At 52.9% G+C, this 24074-nt stretch overlaps 2 protein-coding genes across 3 annotated transcripts; one reads left to right on the top strand and one right to left on the bottom strand.

The window, feature by feature from the left end:
- Window positions 1-1875: 1875 nt before the first annotated feature.
- On the top strand, window positions 1876-8032 carry Nab2 (NGFI-A binding protein 2). Of its 2 annotated transcripts, XM_027926443.2 has the most exons (7): window positions 1876-2346; window positions 3772-4645; window positions 5078-5211; window positions 5557-5608; window positions 5701-5833; window positions 6042-6233; window positions 7187-8032. In XM_027926443.2, exons 1-7 carry the CDS (start codon window positions 2264-2266, stop codon window positions 7294-7296), a joined length of 1578 nt encoding a protein of 525 aa, XP_027782244.1. In that variant the 5' UTR covers window positions 1876-2263; the 3' UTR covers window positions 7297-8032. The 2 variants fall into 2 exon arrangements, with proteins under 2 accessions (XP_027782244.1, XP_027782257.1); XM_027926456.3 differs by lacking the exon at window positions 6042-6233.
- Window positions 7972-22283, bottom strand: Stat6 (signal transducer and activator of transcription 6). The gene is made up of 22 exons (XM_027926430.3): window positions 22053-22283; window positions 18602-18736; window positions 17825-17963; window positions 17448-17531; window positions 16881-17019; window positions 16707-16759; window positions 16370-16518; window positions 15761-15892; window positions 15440-15628; window positions 14942-15029; window positions 14672-14794; window positions 13938-14030; window positions 13432-13638; window positions 11971-12065; window positions 11739-11875; window positions 11268-11414; window positions 10991-11054; window positions 10767-10877; window positions 10502-10594; window positions 9564-9629; window positions 9340-9468; window positions 7972-9248 (listed from the first exon to the last, which is right to left on the bottom strand). The coding sequence occupies exons 2-22, from the start codon at window positions 18715-18717 to the stop codon at window positions 9059-9061; spliced, it is 2544 nt and encodes an 847-aa protein (XP_027782231.1). The 5' UTR covers window positions 18718-18736; window positions 22053-22283; the 3' UTR covers window positions 7972-9058.
- Window positions 22284-24074: the final 1791 nt, after the last annotated feature.

The following is a 24074-nucleotide window of genomic DNA, read 5'->3' as shown; positions in this document are numbered from 1 at the left end:
GTTTCTATTTGAACCTTATGACAATGTTGAGATACAAATACCCGGTAGTTTCACTCTCCCACACAGAGGTTCGCACCCGGACCCTTTCTGACTGCGTTTCAAAGAGTGGACAAGCCCCTTCCGCGGGATTTTACTCCTCTCCTTCCTCTCCCGCCAAGCCATCCGCCGCAGGACGCGGACCGGAGCCCTCAAAATCGCTCCTCCCTCCTCTTCTTTCCTGGACCCAGACCCAGGAGCCCATCACCCAGCAAGTTGCCGCCCCCTTCATTCACGCCCTACTCCGCCTCTTTCCACCGACGGGCGTAGCCCAGCAGATCCCAGGACTCAGCACCGCCCCAGGGGGGCCAGTGGGAGGGAGGGGGCGCCTGGAGCAGAGGCTGCGTGGGCGGAGGATGTGCGTCACGGGGAGCGTGGGCGGGGGAGGGCGGGGGCACGTGGAAACCCGGGGCCAGCGGCTGGCAGCCCGGACTCCAAAATAACCCGAGTGGGGGTGGGGGAGGGGCACTAACACTCCTCCAAGGGTGTTGGGAGGTGCCCCCGGAGGGAGCCCCTCTAGGAAAGCTCCTTCCTTGCAGGATGGGGTTTGGGATTGGGGGGGCTTACTGGTTCCTACCACCCACATTATATATGGTGTTTAAGAGAATGAAGACAAAAGTCTGAGCTACTGAGATCCTCCCAACCAATAACGCACCCCTTCTCCCCTACCCCCACCAGAAAAAGGTCCCCTGGCCAGGCTGGAATGTAGAACCAGGCGGGACCCACGCCACCCACGCCCTGCCTGACCGAGCCACTCAGAAGGGCGCAATGGGCGGGCTGGGCTGACGTTTGCACCTAAGGGGACCCTGGCCAGTGGCTAGTCCTCTAGCTTTCCCCCACCTCCTTTCCCCGCAGCCTAAAACCCCCACTTGCCCGCCCCCCCACCAGCCCTCCTAGTCGTGGGCGGGAGTGTAATGGGAACCAGATGGGGCTAGGAGAAAGCAAGGGGGGAGGGGCGGTGGGTTGCGAAGTGGGGCTAGGCTCCTTGAAGGAGCTCCTCCCTCTAGCTTTTCCACTGGGAATCACGTCGGACGCTCCGGACCTCTTGCTCATCTTTCACAACACTCTCTGCAGCGAGTCCTCTAATAGACAGTCCTAGAAGAGGTGTTCTCCTTATCCCAGCTTTGCCATCTACTCCTCAAGAGGTCCCCAATCTCAGCACATAGGGTGTCATCCCCCCGTCCCTGCCTGATCACTAACAAAACGCCTAGCACCTAATCAACAGGCACCTATCTGATGACTTCTCCCTTAACCCGCCCATCCCTAGTCCCCAAACTCCGGCGCTGACTGGAGGCAGGGGTGTAGAAAGCCTGCGTTTCTGAGAGTTATCTTAAGAACTCCTTTTGGGGCTGGAGAAGGGAGCTGGGATTCCTACAGAAGTCCGCGCTCACACTTGCCCTAAGTACCACTCCCTGGGAGTCAGATGCACGCACAAGAAAAAGCCGCGCACCCCAAAGCCTTCACCAACTTTTCCCCACACTCTCCTCTAACATTCACACGAACAGCAAGCACCACTAGGCCGGAGTGTGGGCAGCGGACTTTCGTATAGTTGTTTAGACAAGTGTGCACGTACGTGCGCTTCTCTGTGTCTTTGTGTACCTGTGCGTGGTTGTGAAACAGCACTCTCAGCTTGGAGGGCCAGGGGTGGGGGGGGGGAGTAGGAATGTAGCCGGCGGGGCGCTCACGTGGGTACGTGGGCGCAGAGAGGGCCGGCTGTGCATCCGGCGTGGGCGGCAAAGAGCGACCTCGCCCCGCCCGCTGGGTCCCCAAGCTCGCCCTCCACGGCCCGGCCTCGGTCACCTCAGTCCCTGACTCCGAGCCCCCGCCCCCGCCCCCTGCCCCACACCTCTTGCCCCCAGTCTTCTCCTTTCTGTCTTTGCTGCGGCGTCTCCGGCAGCCCAAAGACCCGGGCGCCCACCCCCAACCCCTGGCCCCAGCCCCCGGCTCTGCCCACGCCCTCCTCCCGCCAGCCCAGCAGCCAGCGCAGCGCCGGGCCTCGCTCCCCGTGCGTCCTGCGGGGGTGGAGGCGCGGAGAGGCGGCAAGCGCAGCCGGGGAGGGGGGGCAGAGGCATAGACAGAGGCGCGGAGGCTCGGAGAGAGCAGACGTGGAGGGAGGGACTGAGCCTGGACAGCGGTGGACACAGCATCGCGCCGGGCAAAGCAAAGCGTGCAGCAGGCACGGAGCGCCGGGCATCGAGAAGGCAACCCGGGTGGTCTTCGACCGTCCATGCACAGAGCGCCCTCCCCCACAGCCGAGCAGCCGCCGGGCGGAGGGGACAGCGCCCGCCGGACTCAGCAGCCTAGACTCAAGTTAGTGGGCAAAGGGAGGCGGTGAGGAGTGGAGATGGGTGGAGCTGGACTCAGGAATGGGGTCCGGAGGGTGGAGGTCGAGGAGAGGACGTGGGGAAGTGGGACGGGGGTGGGGGGTGGAGACTGATGGAAAAGGGGGTGAGTCTTCGAATTAGGGGACCTTGGGAAAAGACAAGGAGCTGATGAAGCTGAATACAAAAGAGTACTATCTCGTTTTCCATTCCAGATTTACTCTATGGGCATGACCTAGCATGAGAACCCCCTGTAAAGAATGCGGGAGCCCCTAAGTGCCTGGGGAAAGCCCAGAAGCTTGAGCTGGCGACCGTACGGAGGGTGGGGGACGCACAGCTGTATCAGTGTGTTGTTGGCACAGAGCGTGGTCTCCGGGTCCAGGAGAAGCTAGCGCCTTTGAGTTAAAGGCGCATCAGCCGGCTTGAAGCAGGGGATGCCTGAGGCGTCCCTTCCTGTATTTGACCGTTCCTTCACAGCGTGGGGAGGGGAGTTTCGGTGTGCAGCCTCCCGCTGAAGAGGCCTTCAGCGACTCCCCACTCTCCTTAAAGATGTGGGTGGAAAATAAGGGAGAGGAGAGTAGGCGGGAGCCCCCAGGCGGTTTTCGCCTACAGACGCTACCACTGTGGGAGTGTGTGGGTGGAACAGCCCCGGAGCAGAACAATTGAGGCGCCCCTCCCCTCCCCCATTGCCTGAGCTGAAGGGACAGGACTACCGAGGGAGTGGGGAAGGCCACACCAGGGGAGGTCACAACTGAGGGGTACTGGGCAGGCTGGAAGGCAGGAGAGGTCTTGGAGGGAGAAAGCAAGGGGGACCGCCTAATTTGTGGGAAAGCTGAGGGTAGAGGAGAAGGGTCCACCTGCCTCACTGAGTAGGAAAGCCAGGGAAGGGGCCACACCCCTCCCTCAGCCACCTGGGCAGGGATGCTATCTGGCCAGCAGTGGGCCCCAGCAGTGGGTCCCACTGTGAGTAGGAGAGACTCCTATATTCTCTTTTCTTTGGGAAGTTATGTTAAGTGGTATTAAGACTGTTCGGTGTTTAGAGTAAAAGGTGAGGATTGTTTTGAGGGAGAAAAAAGGTCCAGCCATCTCAGGGTGCGATAATGGGCCTCAGCATTCCAGGTCTTTGTCCCAGACCAAAAAGGTCGAAGATGAAGATGAAGGGTAAGAGTCTGACTTATATAGACAGCACTGGCTTTTGGTGCATAAGGTTAGCCTGTGATGGCTCTATCATGGTTATTGCTCCAAGAGTGCCACATTCTCATAGTCTGTGTTCAGCTCTGGACATTGGGCAGAAAGAGTATTCAAAGGAGGGAGGGGAAGAAGAGGAGGCAAGAAAGAGAGGTCAATTGTTAGTGTGGGTTGGTACCCAGAAGGGGCATTTGCACTGACTGCCTCTTTTTTGTACCCTCCTCAGGGCCAGTGCCCGAGCCATGGCACTGCCTCGGACACTGGGGGAGCTGCAGCTGTACCGGGTCCTGCAGCGCGCCAATCTCCTTTCCTACTATGAGACTTTCATCCAGCAAGGAGGGGATGATGTGCAGCAGCTGTGTGAGGCTGGTGAGGAGGAGTTCCTGGAGATCATGGCACTTGTGGGCATGGCCACCAAGCCTCTCCATGTTCGACGCCTGCAAAAGGCACTGAGAGAGTGGGCCACCAATCCAGGGCTCTTCAGCCAACCAGTCCCTGCTGTGCCTGTCTCTAGCATTCCGCTTTTCAAGATCTCTGAGACTGCGGGTACCCGGAAAGGGAGCATGAGCAATGGGCATGGCAGCCCAGGGGAAAAGGCGGGTAGTACCCGTAGTTTTAGCCCCAAGAGCCCCCTTGAACTTGGAGAAAAACTGTCACCACTGCCTGGGGGACCTGGGGCTGGGGACCCCAGGATCTGGCCAGGCCGGAGCACTCCGGAGTCGGACGTTGGAGCAGGAGGAGAAGAGGAGTCTGGTTCACCCCCCTTCTCCCCACCTGCAGGGGGAGGAGTCCCTGAGGGGACTGGGGCTGGGGGGATGGCAGCAGGTGGTGCTGGGGGTGGTCCAGACAGGCTGGAGCCAGAGATGGTACGGATGGTGGTGGAGAGTGTGGAGAGGATCTTCCGGAGCTTCCCAAGGGGTGATGCTGGGGAGGTCACATCACTGCTGAAGCTGAATAAGAAGCTGGCACGGAGTGTGGGGCACATATTTGAGATGGATGATAATGATAGCCAGAAGGAAGAGGAGATCCGCAAGTACAGCATCATCTATGGCCGCTTTGACTCCAAACGGCGGGAGGGCAAGCAGCTCAGCCTGCATGAGGTGAGGACCCAGGTCCTCTCAGTACTGTCATTGATTCCTAGGTTTCAGTCTGCTTGCCTCTTGAGAATTTCTATGTTCTCCAGCTCTGCTTCATTGCCCCTTGACCAGGACCCTTGTCTTGGACCCCCTCCTTCCCACACCCACCCTGGCTGCTGCAATGCCTTCATTCTTAGCCAGGAGAGCAGAGATAATAGGCAAGAGCCCAGCTGCTCAGTAGTATTCACTCAAGACCCCACAGGAGTGGAGGAGGCCCTGAGCATTACTAGGAAGCAGTGGGTGCTGCTCTCCTGTCTTCCTCCCTTAGAAAATTCCTGTGTATTGTCCAAACAAAGCAAGCCTCCTGTGGATAGGTCTCTTTGATGGTAAAGTGGGGTGAGGTGGTCTGGGTAAAGCAATGGGGGAGTTAGGATTCTGTCTGTGCCTCCTCCACAGCTGACCATCAATGAGGCTGCTGCCCAGTTCTGCATGAGGGACAATACACTCTTACTTCGGAGGGTGGAGCTCTTCTCTCTGTCTCGCCAAGTGGCCCGAGAGAGCACCTACCTGTCATCCTTGAAGGGCTCCAGGTGAGACCCCTTCCCTGGGTTCTTCCTAGATTGGAATGCTGCCAAGGAGTTGGATCACGTTCTGACTTCCAGTTCAGGCAGCTCTAGACCTGCTTCCCACCCACCTGCATGCTTTGCCTTTGGCCAAGTGAACTTGTCTGAGGTCTGGTTCCTCCTCCCATCTGCCTTGGCTCCTCCCAACACCACCACCCCCCCCACCCCCCGCAGCAGCTATTGAGCTGGAGACTCCTACTCAGTTAGCAGCTTTTCAGAGTTTTCAAGTAATGCATGTCCCTGACCAGATTCTATACCCTGACCATCATGTGGCCCTCCCCTTCATCTCCTTTAATCTTTTCATCTTTATAGGCTCCACTCTGAAGAATTAGGAGGTCCCCCTCTAAAGAAGCTCAAACAGGAGGTAATGTTTTATGGGATGTTGTAGGGGTAGGAAAGCCTGCCCCAGCCTCCTACCTTGCCATGTTTTCATTTTCCCATTTGGGGTATCCACAGGTTGGAGAACAGAGTCACTCTGAAATCCAGCAGCCTCCGCCAGGCCCTGAGTCCTATGCATCCACATATCGTCCCAGTCTGGAAGAGGACAGTGCTAGCCTGTCTGGGGAGAGTCTAGATGGACACTTGCAGGGTGAGTATGCATTAGAGCACTTCTCTCTTCATTGTGGGAAGACAGGGATGGGTGGGTGGGTGGGAGGATTGAGCCAGGAGCCACTGCCTGGAACAGGGTTGGGACGCCTGGCTGGATGGGAACAGAGGGCCTATGGGTCTGGCTGTGTGGATGAGGGTGGGGTTCCATTGGCTGCAGCCCCTTACCTGACAAGTGCCCATGCCCACAGCTGTGGGGTCGTGCCCAAGGCTGACGCCGCCCCCTGCTGACCTGCCCCTGGCATTGCCAGCCCATGGGCTATGGAGCCGCCACATCCTGCAGCAGACACTGATGGATGAGGGGCTGCGGCTCGCCCGCCTCGTCTCCCATGACCGCGTGGGCCGCCTCAGCCCCTGTGTGCCTGCGAAGCCACCTCTCGCAGGTGAGGCAGCCAGCAGTGCTGTCCCCAATCACCCCAGTCACCCAGGCCCCAAACAACAATCCTGGTATCCTGGGACCTGGGGGGAGGAAGAGGGGACAGTAGGAGGGGGTTCCAGCTAATCAGGCCTTTTGTGGAGTTGAGGGTGCTGCTGTTCCCATTGGGGGGGTTGGACCCTGGTAAAGATCTGAGAAGAGGGGCCAGGGGGTGTAGAGAATGGAGGACGAAGGCAGCAGAAAGGAGTGTCATTAATAAGGGTAGCGTGTCTAGAACTTCCACTGATTCAGGGGGTGGAGCAGACTAGGATTTGTGGGGATGGGTTGCCCAGCCTGGAAGCAGGGGAGCCCAAAGAGGGTTGCTTTGTGGACAGGGGAAGAGGGAGTGGGCCAGCAGAGGGCTGGGCAGCGGCTGGGCTGAGAGTGACGCAGCAGACAAAGCCACCAACCCTGGCTTGGTATTTTTAAACTCTGCGTGGGTGGGAAGTGGGGGCGGGGACTAGAAGGGGGGCTCTTCTTGAGGGAAGAACTGGGAGGCTGGCTTCCTGTGATCCCCTTGATTTGGCTACCAGAAAACTTGGGGGAGCAATGGTAGGGTGGGTGGGGCCTGGGTGGGGGCCAGAGATGAGTGGGGGTGGCACAGCCAGGAAAGGGGGGAGAGGGAGAGGTCAGAGCCAAACCGCCCCCGCGGCTCCTGACAGAACCAGAAATTCCAGCAGAGCAGAGGCGGCAGAGACAGAGACACACACAGAGACAGCTACACACGGCCAGAAAGGGGAGGGGGGCTGCACATACTTGGGTACAGAACCTTCCCCTCCCCAGGCACAGGCAGAGGGTATTAGATAGCATTTCAATAAACTAAGTACGTCTCACAGCTTTCTCTGCCCTTGCCTCTGTCCCTAGCTTCTCTGTCCTCAGCTTCTGCCCCACTGTTTTCTAACCTATGCTTTTTCCTTGCAGAGTTTGAAGAGGGACTGCTGGACCGATGCCCGGCCCCAGGACCCCATCCCGCACTGGTGGAGGGTCGCAGGAGCAGTGTGAAAGTGGAGGCCGAGGCCAGCCGGCAGTGAAGGCGGACCCAGGACCCCAACTTCTGGCTCAAACAGACCCTCACTTTCCATCCTTGGAACCAAGTCACCACCCCAATCCTTCCGCTGCCCTCCTCCTGTCTCCCCACCTGCTCCATGGGCACAGGACTATGGGGCTTCAAGCAATAATGAGCGGGGGCCTGGCGAGAGGACACATGGAGGGTGCGTGGTGCCCCCTCACCCCTGCCCAGAGCCCAAAGCAAGGGGCAAGGACTCTGCCTCCAGGGCAGCTGGGGCTCTCCTCTCCCTCACAAAACACACTCCCATTCTCTCTAGGTGGCCACCAGTGGTGTGAACAGTCCGGACTGAGTTTGGACATGGGATAAGGGGGACTTCCGTGGGAAGGTCCAGCAGCTAAAAATGGCAACATTTCCTCTCAGAAAGGGGGGCCTGAGAACACTGGACCTTTCCTCCTCCCCTCCCTGTCCTCATTTTTGTGCTTCTAGTTTGTTTCTTTAATTTAATGAGAGCTGCAGTTTGCCGGTCCATCCCTCTCTCCTCTGAGTCCTCAGCAGTTCTTCCCTCATGCCCTCTGAGGGAGGTAGATGGAGACTCCCTCCACCTGCCCCTGGGAGGCCTGGGTTGGATTCAGGGTCTCCCCAGGCAAGGCCAGACTGCAGCATCTGTCCAAACACTTAGATCGTCTTTCTTTTCAGATTGTGTACAGTAGATTATTTATTTTGTTATTTTGAAATAAAATTTATTTTATGGCTTAGGATCCATGACCCCTGAGGGGAAAAAAGGGTGGCATGGGATGGGGCAGTGGAGGGAAGTGGGCAGTGGATGGGGAAATACAAGACAAGCAGTGGGCATGGCCCCCAACACTCTGGAGAGCCACTCAGCAAGGCTTGGGCTCCTCTCAGCAAGGTCTGGGTCCTTGTCATCCTCTGGCTGCAGGCAACATTGAGGGTGTGGAGACACTGAAGCTATAGCCTATATGTAGATGTCACAGCCACACAGACCCACCCAGGCACTGTCACCTTAAAATGATGTTGGGTTAGCATACCAGAGGCCAGCATACTCCCTGGTGTCTTATACTTCCAAATTTGTGTTGTCACAAAAGCAAAAGCAGATAGACACAAGTTATATGTGATCATGTAATGAATATATATGTCATGACATAGTACGGTAACATGTCCCGGGTACACATAATTTCACACAGCCATACAGAGGTTTGGCTCCTGTACTGTATAATCTTATCTGTGTACCAAAAACCTAACAGGCAAGAATTCAGGGGAATTTATTTTTCAGTCTAGCAAAATCCGTATAAGTAGTCATGTGTCCAGGTCCCTCCTCTCTTCCCACCAAGGGTCTCCTGGATTACTACTACAGGATCCCAAAGTTGAGACCCAGACCCATGCCTTCAGTCTCTGGCCTCTAGTGCAAATGTGTGCAAGTCTGTTTCTGCACATGCCCCTGGCCCTGGCTTAGAGTGAGTAAGAGAAGCCCTCTATACCCTAATCTGTGATCCCTCCCAGCCCCATTCTCCCCAGAGAGCTGTGTGTATTCTACAGGTGCAGGCGTGTTGGGGCTTGTCTCTCAGTGCTGGAAGAGGGGGGACAGCGATGTGCAGTGGGAAGGAAGGAGTTGAGTGGCTCCTTCCACCATGCATTCTCCAGGCAGTCTTTTCCTCCTAATGGAGGAGTGGCTGGAGATGGAAGGCACCTGCATGAGCAGGTATCCAAGGCAGGTCCATGGAGACAATAGAAGAGCTCTCTCTGGGCTCCTCCTCCTCTGGTTGGGATCACCAACTGGGGTTAGCCCTCAAGTCCAGGTGGGACATTGAGATCCCAGACTGCCCGTAAGGAGTGGACTGCAGGAGGGGCTGGGCTCCCAAGGACCCTCCCCCTGCCTCTCCTTGACCTTCCAGGAGAAGCTTGGTGAGGTCCTGTTCAGTGGGCGGCAGCAGGGGAGGGAACATGTCCTCACCAACCCTGTGAGAAAAAAGAAAGGGTGAAGCAGTGGAATAGGCATAGCACCCGCTCCCCTGCTCCCACCCAGCTTCTGCCCCAGGCTGCCACTCACCAGGTGCTCTGGGGGAACCCTGCCACTGTCTGGTTTAGGCAGTTGTCTTCTGCCATGGTCACATCTGGGCAAAGTAGGGGCTCAGGACTAGACACAGCATGCTCTTGAGGCTGGCACTGCAGTAGGCCCCTGCAGGGAACCAGAAAAGGAAATAAGAAGAAAGGAATGGAGTGAAGTCAGGGAAAAAGGGGAAGCATGGGGTCAGGAGGGGCTTTGTCACTCACTGGGGGTGAGGCTGGTCAAAGGGCAGACTCATCTGGCTCAGGCTGGGGGGCATGTGCAGGTGTGGCCTAAAAGCAGAAAAGAAACAAAGAAAGGAAGGCTGAACAAAAGCAGGGTATTGCAAAGTCAAGACCACTAAGTGAGCTCTAGCACAGCTTTCTGAATTAGCTGCTCACTGAGTGTTTGACCTTGAGCAGGCCATTTTTATACTCTGAGCAGTTTCCTCACCTATAAAATGTGATAGGGTGAGAGATAGGGGTGGCTTAGCCCATTTCTAATGTTTCTTTGGACTCTGAATTGGGGTGGCTTTAAATCCCCACATTCCCCATCCTTCACCTCAGCTCAGAGCAGGGCAGATGTTGTATCTTAATGAAGAGCTAATGTACACCTGAGTGATACTTGGGGAAGAAAAATGTCTAGGGTATTTCAAGATTGAAGTAAAGTAAAAATGAATAACTAAAAATCAACACAGCAGCTGGGGGTATAAGTTAGTGATGAAGTGTGTTCTTCGCATGCATGAGGCCCTGGGTTATCCCTAGCACCTCAATCATTCCATCAATCAATAATAGCCAATAAGTGACAGTAGATTTCAGGTGCATAAGAGGAAATATTAAAATGGTCCTTGCCATAAGATAGGCATAAAGCTCAGCTCTACATGTATTATGAACTCATTCAACCTTCATGACAATCCCATGAGGCATTATTCTTATTATTATGTCCCACTTTATAGCCAGAAGGAGGTTAGGTCTCATTTCCAGTCAGTAAGTGGCAGAGCAGGCAACTGGGATCTTACCCACCAGCACCATCAGTAAACAGAGGAGAAGAAAGGGTGTTAGCATTTGCTGCCCATTTCCACAAACAGCCTTTCCTAGTAGAGGCAAATGCCCACACCTTGCAGTAGGATGTTGTCCCCACTCCATCCCCCCAAATCCTAACTTACTCTTGGAAAGCCGGCAGCACATTGACCGACTCTTCTGTAGGGAGGTTCTGATACGAGGGGATGGAGTGAGAGTGTGGGGGGTACACCTGGGGCCTGGGGAAAGAAAACAGATCCCTGAAGTCAGCCCTCCCTACCTTAGGAGGGGGAATTCCCTTCATGGGAGAGAAAATTCTCTGCTTCAGCCCCCATACCAACTCTCCCAGCCACCCAAGCTGAAGGCCCATCTGCACAGACCACATCCCTCCCCATTTATCCAGTTCCTTACGCCATATCTGGGCCAAGCTGCATGCTCATGGAAGAATCAGGGGGCATTCCAAGATCATAAGGTGGCACCATGGTAGTCACCTGGGGCTCTGGAGTGAGAATAGGCTGGTCCCTGGAGGAGAGAGGAAGGCACAGGTGACTGATGAAGGCATGAGGCTGCCACTCCTTCCTGCAGGTCAATACCAGCCCCTAGCTGCCACCCACCATCCATGGCCCCACACTAACCTTTCTACAGTCATCTTGATGATAGCTGGGACATAACCCCTGCCATCCTTCCCCATCTGTTCAGCTGTTGTGGGAAGGAAAGGAGAGTTATAAATGCTCCAGGGGTAGGGAGAAAGGGCGGTAGAAAAGCAGGGAAGACTGATGGGCAGGTAGAAGTGGGACTAAAAAGGGGAAGGGAAGTTAGGGATGATATATAGCAGACAGGGAGAAGGGTGCGGCTGGGATCAGGGAAGTGGTGGGCAACAAGAGGGCATCAATGCTGCCAGCTGCAGCTTACGCTTATAGTGGCTCCGGAAAGCCTCGTCCTTGGGTTTCTTGGGGTAGAGGTTTCTGAGCTGAGCAAGGTCCCGGATTCGGTCTCCCAGTGAACGAATGGACAAGTCTTTGGCAGAGAACGGTTGGATGTTCTCTATCTGTGGGGAACCTATGACAGGAATGAGACCTTGGGTTTCCTCTGTCCAGTCTCCCCCTTCCCTACCCCTGGCACAGGACCCATTCTCATTCCACCAAGGCAAGGGAGAGTGAACTTAGATCTGAGAGAGGGAAATCCACTAGTCTCCATTGCCATGAGCTCACAGCAAGAGGTAGAAATTAAGACCACAGAGAAGGAAGAGAAGTTGGACCCAAGGAAGAAGTTCTTGAAGATCAGGTTGGCATCAAGGAAAGCCAAAACATTTCCTTCCCAGTAGAAACCCCAGAGGGCATAGGTACAGAGGCAGAGGACTAGCTAGGGTTGGGGTGACCTCACCATCCTGGCCCCGGATGACATGGGCAATGGTGATGCCCCCAATCTCTGAGTCACTGAAGCGTAGGAGGAAGGTTCCATCAGGCTCATTGAGAAGAAGGCTAGTGACATATTGTTTGCTGATGAAGCCAATGATCAGCCTGGCCAGAATGAAGGAAAAGATGGGGTGTGGGTACTGGATGTGGAGAGGGAGCCAGAGGTATAGTTGCTCAGACCACCTGGGGCAGATACTCACCGGTCTGACCAGTAGCTCCGGAGACAGCGTTTGGTGAGGTCCAGAACACCATCGAACCACTGCCAAAAGGTAAAGCCACGGCCCAGCAGGATCTCCTGGGAGGGGGAAGGGAGCTGGGGTGAGCAGGGGTGGGGGCAGAGCTGGAGCCTGGTTAGGGAGGCCCATCAATGACATTCTTAACATGATTACATTGTGTTAGGCACCATTCCAAGCCTTTCCATATATTATTTGCTCTTTACAAGAATATAGAGGAAGGTACTATAACAATCCTATCTTACAGACAATGAAATGGAAGTCCAGAAGGATCAAGTGATTTGTCCACACCCACAGAGCGGTTGAGAGGGAGAGCTGGGATTCAAGCCCAAGCAGTGTGGTACTGGTGCCCCTTATAACCCCCATACTAATCTCCATCCCTACTGAGGGCTGGCAGAGATGGACTTCAGAGGAGAGTGAGTGACTTGCTGGCTATAATTTCCCTGCTCCTTTTCCTAGCATGTCATGTGGGCTTCTTTTTCCTCCTTTTAAAAAAATTTATTTATTTATTACAGTATTGCAATTGAGCCCAGGGCCTTGTGCATGCTAGGCAAGTGCTCAGTCATTGAGCTATGTTCCAGCTCTTTTATTTTATTTCAAGACAAGGTCTTGCTAAGTTGCCCAGGCTGGCCTCGGACTTTCAATCCTCCTGCCTCAACCTCCCAAGTAGCTGGGATTACAGGAGCACACCACTGCACCTGGCTCCTCTTTTTGTTTTGTTTTAAAGGGAGTAGTACATGGCTGTGTTTACCCAGCTAGGTGTCAACCAAGACACCAGATCTGCTTCTTCTCATGTTCTCGTAACTGACTTAGTCCTGAACTACCTCATTTTGGAGGCAGTAAAATATAGTAATTAGAGCAAGAGTCAGAAATATGGGGCTCCATCCTAGCCATGCAACTCACTGCTGTGAGACCCTAGACAAACTATTTAACTTCTCTAACCATAGCTTCCTTATCTGTAAAATAGAAATAAAAATAGAACCCACCTTAAAGGAATGTTGGGAGGATTAAGTGAGATAACATACATAAAGTGTAAAACATTGTGCTTCGCACAGTGGACACATAGCAGGGTTATTACCATACATGTTCCTATGGAGTTTCATCCAGCTTTTGCAATAGGAACTATTTTCCCAGTGGGTCAAAGTCATTTTTTAATCAGAGCTCTGTTTACACACAATTTGGGTGAGTGATGCACGTCACTGGTAAAGAGAAAGGACAGAGTGCCCCAGACCAAAACCTGAGGGATGCCTGAGAATGCAACCCCAGGGGTGACCACCAGGGTGAGTGATTTTCCTGCCTGGGCCACTACAAAGGACTTCCTGATGGCCATGATCTAGCAGTCTGTCCCTCAGCAGAGGGTGGGGAGGCCTTGAATGCCCTGAGGATATAGAGCTTGAGGATGGGAGAGTCAAAGAGCAGGAGAATAACCTTGTTAAACTGTGACCAGGACACAGAACGGTGCTGGAAAGCCTCCATGCTAAGGCTATTGTCATTGAAGATCTTCTGGGCCAGGAAGAGGAAGTGCTCTGGGAGTAGCCCCCGGTTGGTCCCCACTTCAGCCATGAACTTGAGGTTCAGAGTTTCACACATCTTCTCCCAGGGTACCCTCTCAGCCACCACAAAGGGTACACGGTCCTGAAGGAGAGAAGCAAGGATGATATCATCATTAGTGTTCCTCAGGAGACCTTCGTTCTTCCCACCTCCCCCACCTGCATCTCTTGGTATTGTCCCCTGAACTGGCTCACAAACATGGTACTTTCCCAATAGTAGTTTCTGGTGCTACAGAGTAACAGTTGTTACTGTTAGAAGCAAAAAAGTAGGCTCATAAGAAGAAAAATTAAAGTAAAATGCATTTGAACATGCTTGCTACCCACCAGCCCACATACCCTGTGTTAGAACCCACCCTAACCCTGCCCCTGCCCTCCACTCCTCACCATCTCAGAGAAGGCATTGTCCCACAGGATGGTGGCTTTGGCATTGTTGTCTTGATTGCCATGGACAATGACCACCAGGGGCAGAGATAGGACCTGAAGGGATCAGAAGAGGCATGTCTTGTTAGTGGTGTCCTCAGGACATAGTTATAGAGAGCTTGTGGCAGGTAGTTCTCACTGTAGAGAAGTGGTTGTATGTCAGTACTATGGGAGCCAGACTTCTTAGGCTCAGATACCCACCTGACACTTATAGCTGCATGACCCAGGCAAACTACAGAATCTCTCTGTGTCCCAATGTCCTTATCTGTAAAATGAGGCTAGTAATAGTAATAACCTTATAACGTGAAAACCAAATGTGTATGTGTGAGAGGGCCACTAAAACAGTGCCCTGGTGTATAAAGTGCTTGGTAAGAATTAACTGCTACAGGGCTGGGGATATAGCTCAGTTGGTAGAGTGCTTGCCTCACATGCACAAGACCCTGGGTTCACATCCCCAGCACCACACAAACACACACACACACACACACACACACACAGAGTTAACTGCTACACTGTATGTTCCCTGGATGAGTATGCTGCTGTCTTGCTTTCCCTTACTCACCTTCGCCCCAGTATGCATGAATCTGAGACCCATGAGGTATGAGGCAGTCAAGTGGGGTGAGGATCCAGGTCTTGGTGTGTGGCACAGAGAGGGAACTGAGATCCCAGTCTGGATTGGGGCTGGGGCCACATCTCACCTGGAGCTGGATGGGGAGTTTGTTGGGGCCAAGCACAAAGCTGGTGGAGAAGAGCACAGCACATTTCTCCTCCGTGACAGATTCAGTGCCCTTTCGCTCACACCGCTTGATTTTCTTCAGTAGCTGTGGAGTCATGGGAAGAGTGGATGAGAGAGAGGAGAGTGAGAATGTGAGAACAGAGATCAGTACTCTGGGGCTCCCAACATGCTCCCCAAGGAGAGTCCCATATGAGGTATGAGGACCCCGACCCCATGCTCTAGAGCTCCTCACCAGGTTTTTGAACAGCGCAGAGCAGCAGTTCCCAGGAATGCTGTTCTCCAGGGGGACTGTGTTGTTGATGATCTCCCCAGTGCTCTCTCTGCCAGGGGGGTCAGAACATGAGTAAGCTTATTCCAGCTGGGCTAGGGGTGGTGACAAGCTCGAGTCCATGGGTAGTGATGGGGACTATCACTGTCATTGGCCACAGATCTCCATGTCCCTGCTTGGGTCTTTTTTAGTGGGGGAGGAGACTGGTGATCCAACCCAGGGGCTCACACATGCTAAGTTTGGTTCCTAAGGAAGGAGTCCCCATTTTGGCCAAATCCTGATGCTTCCACCCCACAGATTGAATGGGTCTCTCCCCTTCTTCTGCCTTAACCATTCAGAGCCTCCACACCCCAAGGGCCTCCATCTTCATCTCCCTGTTCTATGTGGTATCAGCCTCCTGGCTCCTTTTGCCTCCATCACCCCAACAGGCCCTCTCCAGCCCCAGATCCAATCCTCACTTACGCTCCAGTCCCAGGCCCCTGGGGCATGCTCAGCTCTCTCGCCTGCTTCTCAGTCACCATGTCAGCCCTGACCAGTGGAGGCTTGGCTGGGGCCCCAAGGAACCGCAAACCCAGCAGAAATCGAACCCCAGCCTGGAACTTGGTCTGGGTCTTCAGAACCTGGGGGGGCTGCTTCTCCACCAGGAAAGAGCTAGGAAGAGTGAGGAGGACAAAAGGGGAGTTAGGAAGGGGGTCCTTCCTGGTACCTTCCTCACAACTCTAACCACCACGTCATTCCCCATGGCATCTGCATTAGACCAGAATGGTATCTTATAGGGCATACCTGGTGACAAGTGTTCGCAGGACTTCATCCAGCCGTTTAATCAGTGATGCCCGGGTCTTTGGCTCAAGCTCCCCACCAGCAGCCCCTATCTCCTGCTGTAACTGGGAGTAAATGTCCACCAGGCTCTCACACCTGGGGCCAGGATAGTGGTCAGGGGGGCACAGGATTCAGGATGTCTGCTCTGGCCCAGACTCCCTTCCCCTAAACCCAGGGAGAAAGCAGGATGTTGTATGTGCAGGGGTAGGGTGGGCAGTGGGAGTGGCCACAGGGCACCTGGGCTGAAGGGGGTTCTTAGGCCTGCCTTGGCTTTAGGGGGGATGTTCATTCTTAGTGCCTAGATGCCCTGTGGAAACTGGCTGCCTCTTTCCCAGGGTTCTAGTACCTAGCATGTAGTATACTGTAAGGCAAAGTACCTGCTGTTTGTGACCCCTCAACTGAGCACACTTGTGCAGGATGCAACTGGACCAACTGTGTGCAGCCCTCTGGAACTGGATTCTCTGAGTCTTGTCCACATCAAGGCCCTCTCCTCCGGCCCTCCCCTACTTGAGCATTCTCCACCAGGGACAGAAGCACCACCCTACCATGCTCCTCTTAGAGCCTTGCTCTAACCTCTCCTGTAGTGCTGCCAGGCTCTCCTCAAAGGGTGCACCATTCCCTGCCAGCTGCTGCTGCCGTTTCCAAATCTGGATCCTCTTCAACACCAGGGTCTGGGTAGCCTCCAGTTCCCCAACAGTCTCCTGCAGTAGCGTGGCTAGAGCCTAAGGGCAGGGAGGGGCCTGAGCCAGGGCCACACATGGCCTCCTCACCCAGATCCTAGGAACAGAGCTCTCTTTCTCACCTCCCTGCCATTCCCTCCCCACACCTTAGTCTGTGTTTCTCTGAGGTCTAACTTCCACCCTTCCAGGGCACTTTGAGTTTAATCTCCACCTCTCTATCAATTACTCACCTCACTTGGCCCAGTCCCATTGGCAGCAGTTTCAATCAAGCTGCGCAGAGGCACTGAGGGAGGGGGCAAAAATCAGGGATGAAGAAAGAACAGAGGTTCATCAAGGCTGGTGTCCAAGAGAGGATCACTCCCAAACTTCCCAGAACCCCTGAGGGCTCCAGTGCTGGCCCCCACCTTGGCCAGCCTCAGTCCCCTGCTGCAGGGCTTCTCGGAGAAGGCGAGCCTCCCCTACTCTGTGCTGCAGCCTCCGCAGAGCTGTGTTAAATTTGAGTTCTTCCTGTTTCCAGTGGAAGGGCATTGGCAGGTGGCGGAACTGTGCAAGAGGAACAGATGCCAAGAGGTGAGACACTCTGCCCATTCCTCCCCTGCCCAGCCTCCACTCTGCTCTGCAGAAAAAGAGATAGACCACTTCCTTTTCTGACTCCCTTCTCCCAGTTGGATGTTCCTCTGACCTTCTGGATCTCCTGGGATAAAACCTTTCACCTGGCAGAATCAGCTCCCTACCCCTTGCTCTGTCCTCTCTAGGCCTCACTACCAACCACCCCTCATTTGAAGCTTCTCTAAACTTGGCTTGGGGTTTACTATGACCTAGGAATTCCCTTTGGTCATCCTGAATACTAAGACTACTAAGAATCCTAGAATACTAAGCTTTTCCTGAGTTTCAAATTCTTTCTAGTTTCTATTGGCTCATGCTAAAGCACCAGGGAAATGAATTAGGGTAGTAATGGAGTATCACAATACCTGGTCCATAACAGCTTTTTTCTCCCCTTGAAGTATTTGTCGGAAAGTGGACACCAGCTTCAGGGGATCCCTCTGATATATGCTCTATGGAAGTTATTATGGTGGGCAGTTAGCTTGGCTCTGACCCATATCCCCTTCCCCCTCCCATCCCCAGGCCCCCATTCATACATACACTGCAAGGTAGCACAAGCATAGACTCCAGAAGTTTTGTGCATTTGCATGCTTTTAAAATTGAATTTGCATGCTAGCTAACAGCTAACCACAGGAACACCATTTTGCTTCCAACAACCTCCACCATCCAAGCATCTCTTCTAATGCTCAATGCTCAGCTCTGTCTTGGCCCCACCCCAACTGTGTTCCTTGCCCTCCTGTCCCACCTCCAGGGTGCTGATATGTTGTAAGATGGCGCTCCCCTCTCCCTGCTCTCCTGCAGAGGCTTGCAGATGCTGGACAGTTGCTGAAAGTAGGGCGCTGGCCATGTTGCAGCAGAATGCATCAGAGCCGACCAGGAACTCCCTGCAGGAAGATCAGGATGAGTCTACCTTAAACCAGGGCTTCCTCAGTTCCTGACCCTCCATCACACAATCAACTGCTCAGTGGTTCCTTTCCCTCTCCTTATACTCCATCTAGGTCATCAGCAGTGGTCACTCTTGCTCCCTAACATTCTAGCTATCATGAGAAGTGCCTTTGTCTCAGCCCTGGCCTCCATCCTTCTTCTTTTTTTTTTTTTCTTTCAGCACTAGGGATTGAACCCAGGGTCACACACATGCTAGACAAGTGCTGTACTACTGAGCTACATCTCTAGTCCTTTTATTTAATTAATTTTTAATTTATTTTTGAGACAGAGTCTTGGTAAGTTGCTGAGACTTGCCTCAAACTTGCAATCCTCCTGCCTTCCTGCCTCAGCCTCTTGAGTAGCTGGGATTACACGACTGTGCCACTGTGCTTGACTTGACCTCCCTCCTCTTTGACTCTGCCTCCTAGGAGGTGAGTTGTCTACATGTCAACATGCATAATCTGATCTTAAAAAGGTACAGTGTCCCTACTAAGTCTAGGCCACCACACAAGGAATAATGGGTCCCAAGTTTTTAATTCTATGGATAGGGGACAGAATCTAAAGAGAGGTAAAGGAGGACATGGACAGCACCACTCACCAGGGTTGATTCTCTAGCCAGTCAGCCAAGAGATGCCGCAGATGTTGGGGAAAATCAACATAGAGCCGCTGCAGTTTTTCTGGGGGCATCTTGGAGACCAGACCCCACAGAGACATGATGTGGGTTTAGAGGGTGCTTGGAAGAGAAAAACAAAACCACTCTGGGAGATGGCCAAGAAATGTGGCCTAGCTTCTGGGGTAGCTACTGACCTCTTATAGACTATCTTCTGAGACAATGTGCCCACAGCCACTGATGGGCACTTTGAGTTTAATCTTCAAACCCTGGGCACCCATTGTCAATGCCTGAGATGGGGCAGCACCTTCAATGGTAGCCACAGGTGATAGAGGTGAGAAGAGCTGAGCTGCAGCAAGAGGGGATGACAAGGGAACTCAGGGAAGCAGGGCAAGCGCTCCCTACAGAAGCTAGAGGATTTAGGTTGCAGCTCTAGACCTGGCTCTTGTTCTGTGGGCAAGGATCATCTGGTCTAGGGGCCTTGATCTTCTCATCCACAAAATCTGAGAGCTGAATGAGTGGAGCATTTTCCTTTTTTTTTTTTTTTTTTTTTTTGGTCCTGGGGATTGAACCCAAGTGCACTTAACCACTAAGCCACATCCCCCAACCCTTTTAAAAAATATTTTATTTAGAGACAGGGTCTTGCTAAGTTGCTTAGGGCCTTGCTAAACTGCTGAAGCTGACCTTGAACTCGTGATCCTCCTGCCTCAGCCTCCTGAGCTGCTAGGATTGCAGGTGTGTGCCACCACATCACTGCTTCCAAATTTTTAAGTAGTGGATGATTTTAGTTTTTAATTTGTGGAATCCCAATATGGTAGTCCCCTCTAACGATGAGGAATACAGTCCAAGATATTGTAGGGATACCTGAAACCTCAGATAGTACCTGAAACAGAAGATAGTATTGAACCCTATATCTACTATTTTTTCTATACATATGTACCTATGATAAAATTTAGTTTATAAATCAGGCACAAGAAGAGATTAACAACAATAACTAATAATAAAATAGATCCCAACAAACTGAAAGCAAAAGTTATTTGAAACATGAATTGTTTTCTTCTGGTATTGTCCATTTAATATTTTCAGAGTGTGGTTTTCTGAGGATAACTGAACTGTGGAAAATGAAACCATGGATAAGGGGGAACTACTGTCCCTTCAAGGTATAAAACTGGAGCTGTTTTGTTGAAGCCAAGGGTGGAGGGCCTGTAACTGTGTCTGCTCCCCCTCTTTTTAACCTCTTAATCCCAAAGGTATCCCTTGAAAAACCTGTCAAAATTCTAGGACTCCATGAGGTATTCTGAAAACCAGTGGGCTAGATGACAAAGAGAAGAGTAATAGAGTGTCAATAACTACTATTTATCATGCATTTCTCTTCAGAAGGCATTACACTCAGTACAATATTGTGGGTAGTTTTTGTGATGCTGGAGATTGGGCCTAGGGTCTCATGCATCCTAGGCATGAGACCACTACCACTGAGTTTGTACCCCCAGCCCCCTCACAAAAAATTTAAAGGTATATAATTATATACCTCTTTCATATATGAAGAAACCAAGGCTCAAGGAGGTTCTCTAACTTGCCCAAAGCCCCTGGCAAATGAGTTGGAAATCAAACTATGAATCTGAGTGGGGATTAACTACCACACTGTGCTGTGATGATCCCTTCCAGCTCCAAATACCATCATCCTAAGAGTGGGGAAGGTTTGAGGAGATGGAGAAAAAGGAAAAGTAGAAAGATGGAAGAAAGAGGGTGAGAAAGACTGGGGAAACACTGGGATTAGTCAGCCTGGAGTGAGGAGACTAAAAGAGGGAATGAGAAAACCAGAGAGCTAGAAAGCTGAAGGGAGAACAACAACGAGTGAGAGAAAGGAAGAGACAGGGAAGAGAAGAGGCTTGCTCTCCATTTCAGGGGTGCGGGTGTTGCAGGGAGGGCTGGGTAGACTAGTGGTTTCCCAGGGGTCTCTCAGTTCATGTTTCTCACAATGTCACTTTCCCAGAGAGGAGGGGGAGGATAGAATGGAAATTCCCTGGGTCTCTCCAATCCAGCAACACCAAGTCCTTCTGTTACTTTGAGCCTCTCACCTCTCCCAGCCCTCCCAAATAGATGGAAACCAGAGAACCCTTCTCTGGACACTCCCACCCCAAGACCCTTTGCTTCTCTTGCCCCCAGTTCCTATTCTCCTGAACTCTTTTCTATGAAAAGCAGAAGTCTCCCTCCTGCTCAGGTCTTCCAACAGGCTTTTTTCCTAATCAACTCTCTTCTGGGGGAGGCACATTCAGAACTGTGTTCAGTCTGTTTCAAATTCAAGAGAGAACTCCATTCTTTTCTTCTCTCTTCCTCCACTCTTTCTAAGGTGCTGATTCCTCGATTTCAGACCTTTGACCCCTTATCACTACCCTGTTGGAGACTGGGGAGATACCTAGGTCATAGGCAGTCCCCATTTCCTCTATATCCCCTTGTTGAGTGACCAGTCTCCTGGCTTGGCCAGGCTTCAAATTTCCAGCTCTCCTCACTCCCCAGGCATAAGGAAGCCACATATCTCCCCACTACTACCTCATGACAAGGCTAGGTCGCTTGGTCTGGAGAGGACCGAGGTACCTTTAGTCCCTTCCAGGGCCACGGATGGGGAGGAGCAAGAGGCGAGGGGGCGGGGCCGGAGTTTCCTCCCAAACCCGGAGGGGAAGCCCAACGTCCAACATCCTCAACCGCGGGCTTGGTGGCCTAAACCCCGTCCCCTCAATCCCTTCCAAACGCGATTCCTCGGACCGCATGACTACAGGATCTAAAGTCAAACGAGCGGCTCTAAGTTACCTAGAGTGTGACTGTGGCGGCGGGGTGGGAGGAGGGGCGCGGGGAGGTGGAGCCTGATCAGCACGAGGAGGGTTAACTCCACGCCGCCCCGGGAAATCTCGGCGTCTACAGCAGCCAAGCGTGGAGCGGTTTTGAGGGGGAAATTCCTCCTCCTCTGGGGCACCATGAGGTCTACATCTGGGGCTCACTCACCAGCCCCCCTCCCACCCGAGTCCAGCCACACCCTTGAACAGGAACCTTCGGCAGGGGGCAGAATAGAGATTTGACATGGCCCACCGCCCTCTGGCAGCAACCTCCTATGGAGGGGCAGCCACTTCCCCCACCCAGGGGACAGAGAGGCCCTCCTCCAGTCGCCCCCTGCCCCCGAATTTCCATGCCCCTGGGAGTGCAGAGGTTGGAATGTTTAGAAAGTGACCCATGAGAGAGGGGAATGCGGAGGTCCCTACCCACCCAGATTCCGAGAGTCGGAAACTGCCAAAACCTAGTACCACGGGGTACTAACACTCGATGAAACAGTTTCTAGGGGACAATCCGCCCCGCCCAGGGGAGGATCCCGAGAGGCCCCACTAATCCATCCCCATACTCAAAGCCAGAGCCCCCTCCCCTCCTTTGCTCGCAGGCATCCCCTCACCTCGGCAGGCACCCCTCTGCCGTCTTCTCCCTCTCAGAGGGCACTGCCAGGCCCCATGGGTCTGTAGTTCTGTCCAGTGAGTTCAGGGCTGGCCCTGCTAGCACCCCCTCCACCACTACCACCAAAAAGAAAACAACAACAACTCTCTCTCTCTCTCTCTCTCTCTTTCTCTCTCCCCCCTCACTCGGCCTTCCTTTTCAGTGCAAGCAGTGGCTGCCCCAGCCTGCTGTTTCCGGCTTCTCTGTCTACCCAGGTCCCTCCCTGGAGCTCTGACGACACAGCAAAGAGAAAGTGGGCTGGAGGAGGAAGAGGAAGAAAGTGGGGTGAACATGTGTGCCTCCTCTGCTGGGTGGGGAAGCACATAGTAGGGATGTGGGGCAGGGCTGGGGCTCTCAGTATTGGAACCAGGCTGGAAGGGAGGTTGACCCCCTCTTACTCTATCCCCCTCAAAAACAACCAGCTTCTCCAGAAAAATCACATAATATCAAGCAGAAATATGCCACCCCAAACTGCCTGGCTTCCATACCTAAACTTTCTCAGGGCTAGAGTTTGGGGCCCGGAGGGATTGGGCTCCCTGGCGTTCTCCAGAAAAGCAAATCCCTCTGGGCTCCCTCCAGTGGAGGACCCTGAAAAGTAGCTGGGGAGCTTGAGGCCATCTGGAACACCAAGGTTCACCTCCCTTCTTGCCGGCAACGCCTTAGAGGTCGCGTGACCACTAGTGGGAGGAGGTGGCTTATGGGAGCCTTCAGCTCAGAATTCTGAAAGACTCCAAGAGTCCCTCATATTGAAGACCTTCTTTGCTACTCCTCACTGGATACCCCTTCTCAGACTCTAGTGGTAGCAGTACCGACTGCCTGCAGGCTCCCAGGAGACAAGTTTGAATAGGAATCTGCAGCCTTGGCAAAGTTCCTATCTATTTCTGGTACAAACACTGAGACACACCCGGAAACAAACACACACATGCACAACTTCCTCAGCCACAAGAACTCCACACACCCTCACACGTGCAGGCGGGCACACCAAGTTAGCACTGAGACACACACACACAACTTGCTCAGCTTCTGAGTCATCATAACTAGTGGCTTGTTCAGCAATTTTTTTGCTGGGGAAGGAGCTGGAGAAGAACAGGAGACCCAAGGAAGCCTTTAAGATCCTAAAACTTAGAGCCCTGGTATGTGGAATGCCTAGTGTCTAGGGCACTGCAGGAGATGGGAGGAATTTTCTGCTTCCCTCCTCCGTCTACAGGGCTGGGCTGAGGGGCCAAAGCTAGGCATATGCTGCCCCCTGGTGTCTGAGCTGATTCCTCCCCTTCACCTCTATGTGAACAGGCACATCTTTGCTTGCATGCCACGTGAATCCAACCAGTTAGCAGAGAGTAGGAGCCACCTGCAGAGTAACTGCTTGGGTTCAATGAATACTGTTGACTGCACAACCCTGGGCAATTTTCTGTTTATGATTCACTTTCACTACCTGTAAAACAGAGCAAATAAGGGTCTTAATCCATAAGATTGTGTGAAGGAAATGCAATGATACATGTGAAGGCTTAGAACAATGTCCAACACATAGTGAACACCAGGCATTATTTTTATGGCTCAGAATAAACCAGGAAAAAAGAAGGGCCTACATTCTACATAAAGGTCTCTTGATTTGGAGGAAACATTACTGCCACAAAAAGCCTTAGTGGAAGTGTGAATGTTTGTGTTTCTTGTGTCTGCAAGGCAATAAAAAGGAGAGACAACAGGTCAAGAAGGCAAGCAGGAAATCCATCCAGAGAATTGTCTAGCAAGCAATGCTTGGATTGAGGTGTGAGCATATGTGTGCTCACAACACATAGTCTTTACATGTGTTGAGGTGTGAGCACATGTGTGCTCATGATACATAGCCTTTACATGCCTACTTTGCCCACAGACATCCACAGACAGTAGCTGAAGTTAAGATTTGCCATCTGAGGGTCTCAAGAGGTCCAGGTCCCTAAAGATGGGCAGGAAGAGGGGAAAGAATAAATGCAGTCTCTAATTTTGG

The sequence above is a fragment of the Marmota flaviventris genome, chromosome 3 (genome assembly GCF_047511675.1).
Source record: "Marmota flaviventris isolate mMarFla1 chromosome 3, mMarFla1.hap1, whole genome shotgun sequence".
In the NCBI taxonomy this organism is placed as follows: Eukaryota; Metazoa; Chordata; class Mammalia; order Rodentia; family Sciuridae; genus Marmota; species Marmota flaviventris.
This window is presented reverse-complemented; position numbering and strand designations above follow the sequence as displayed.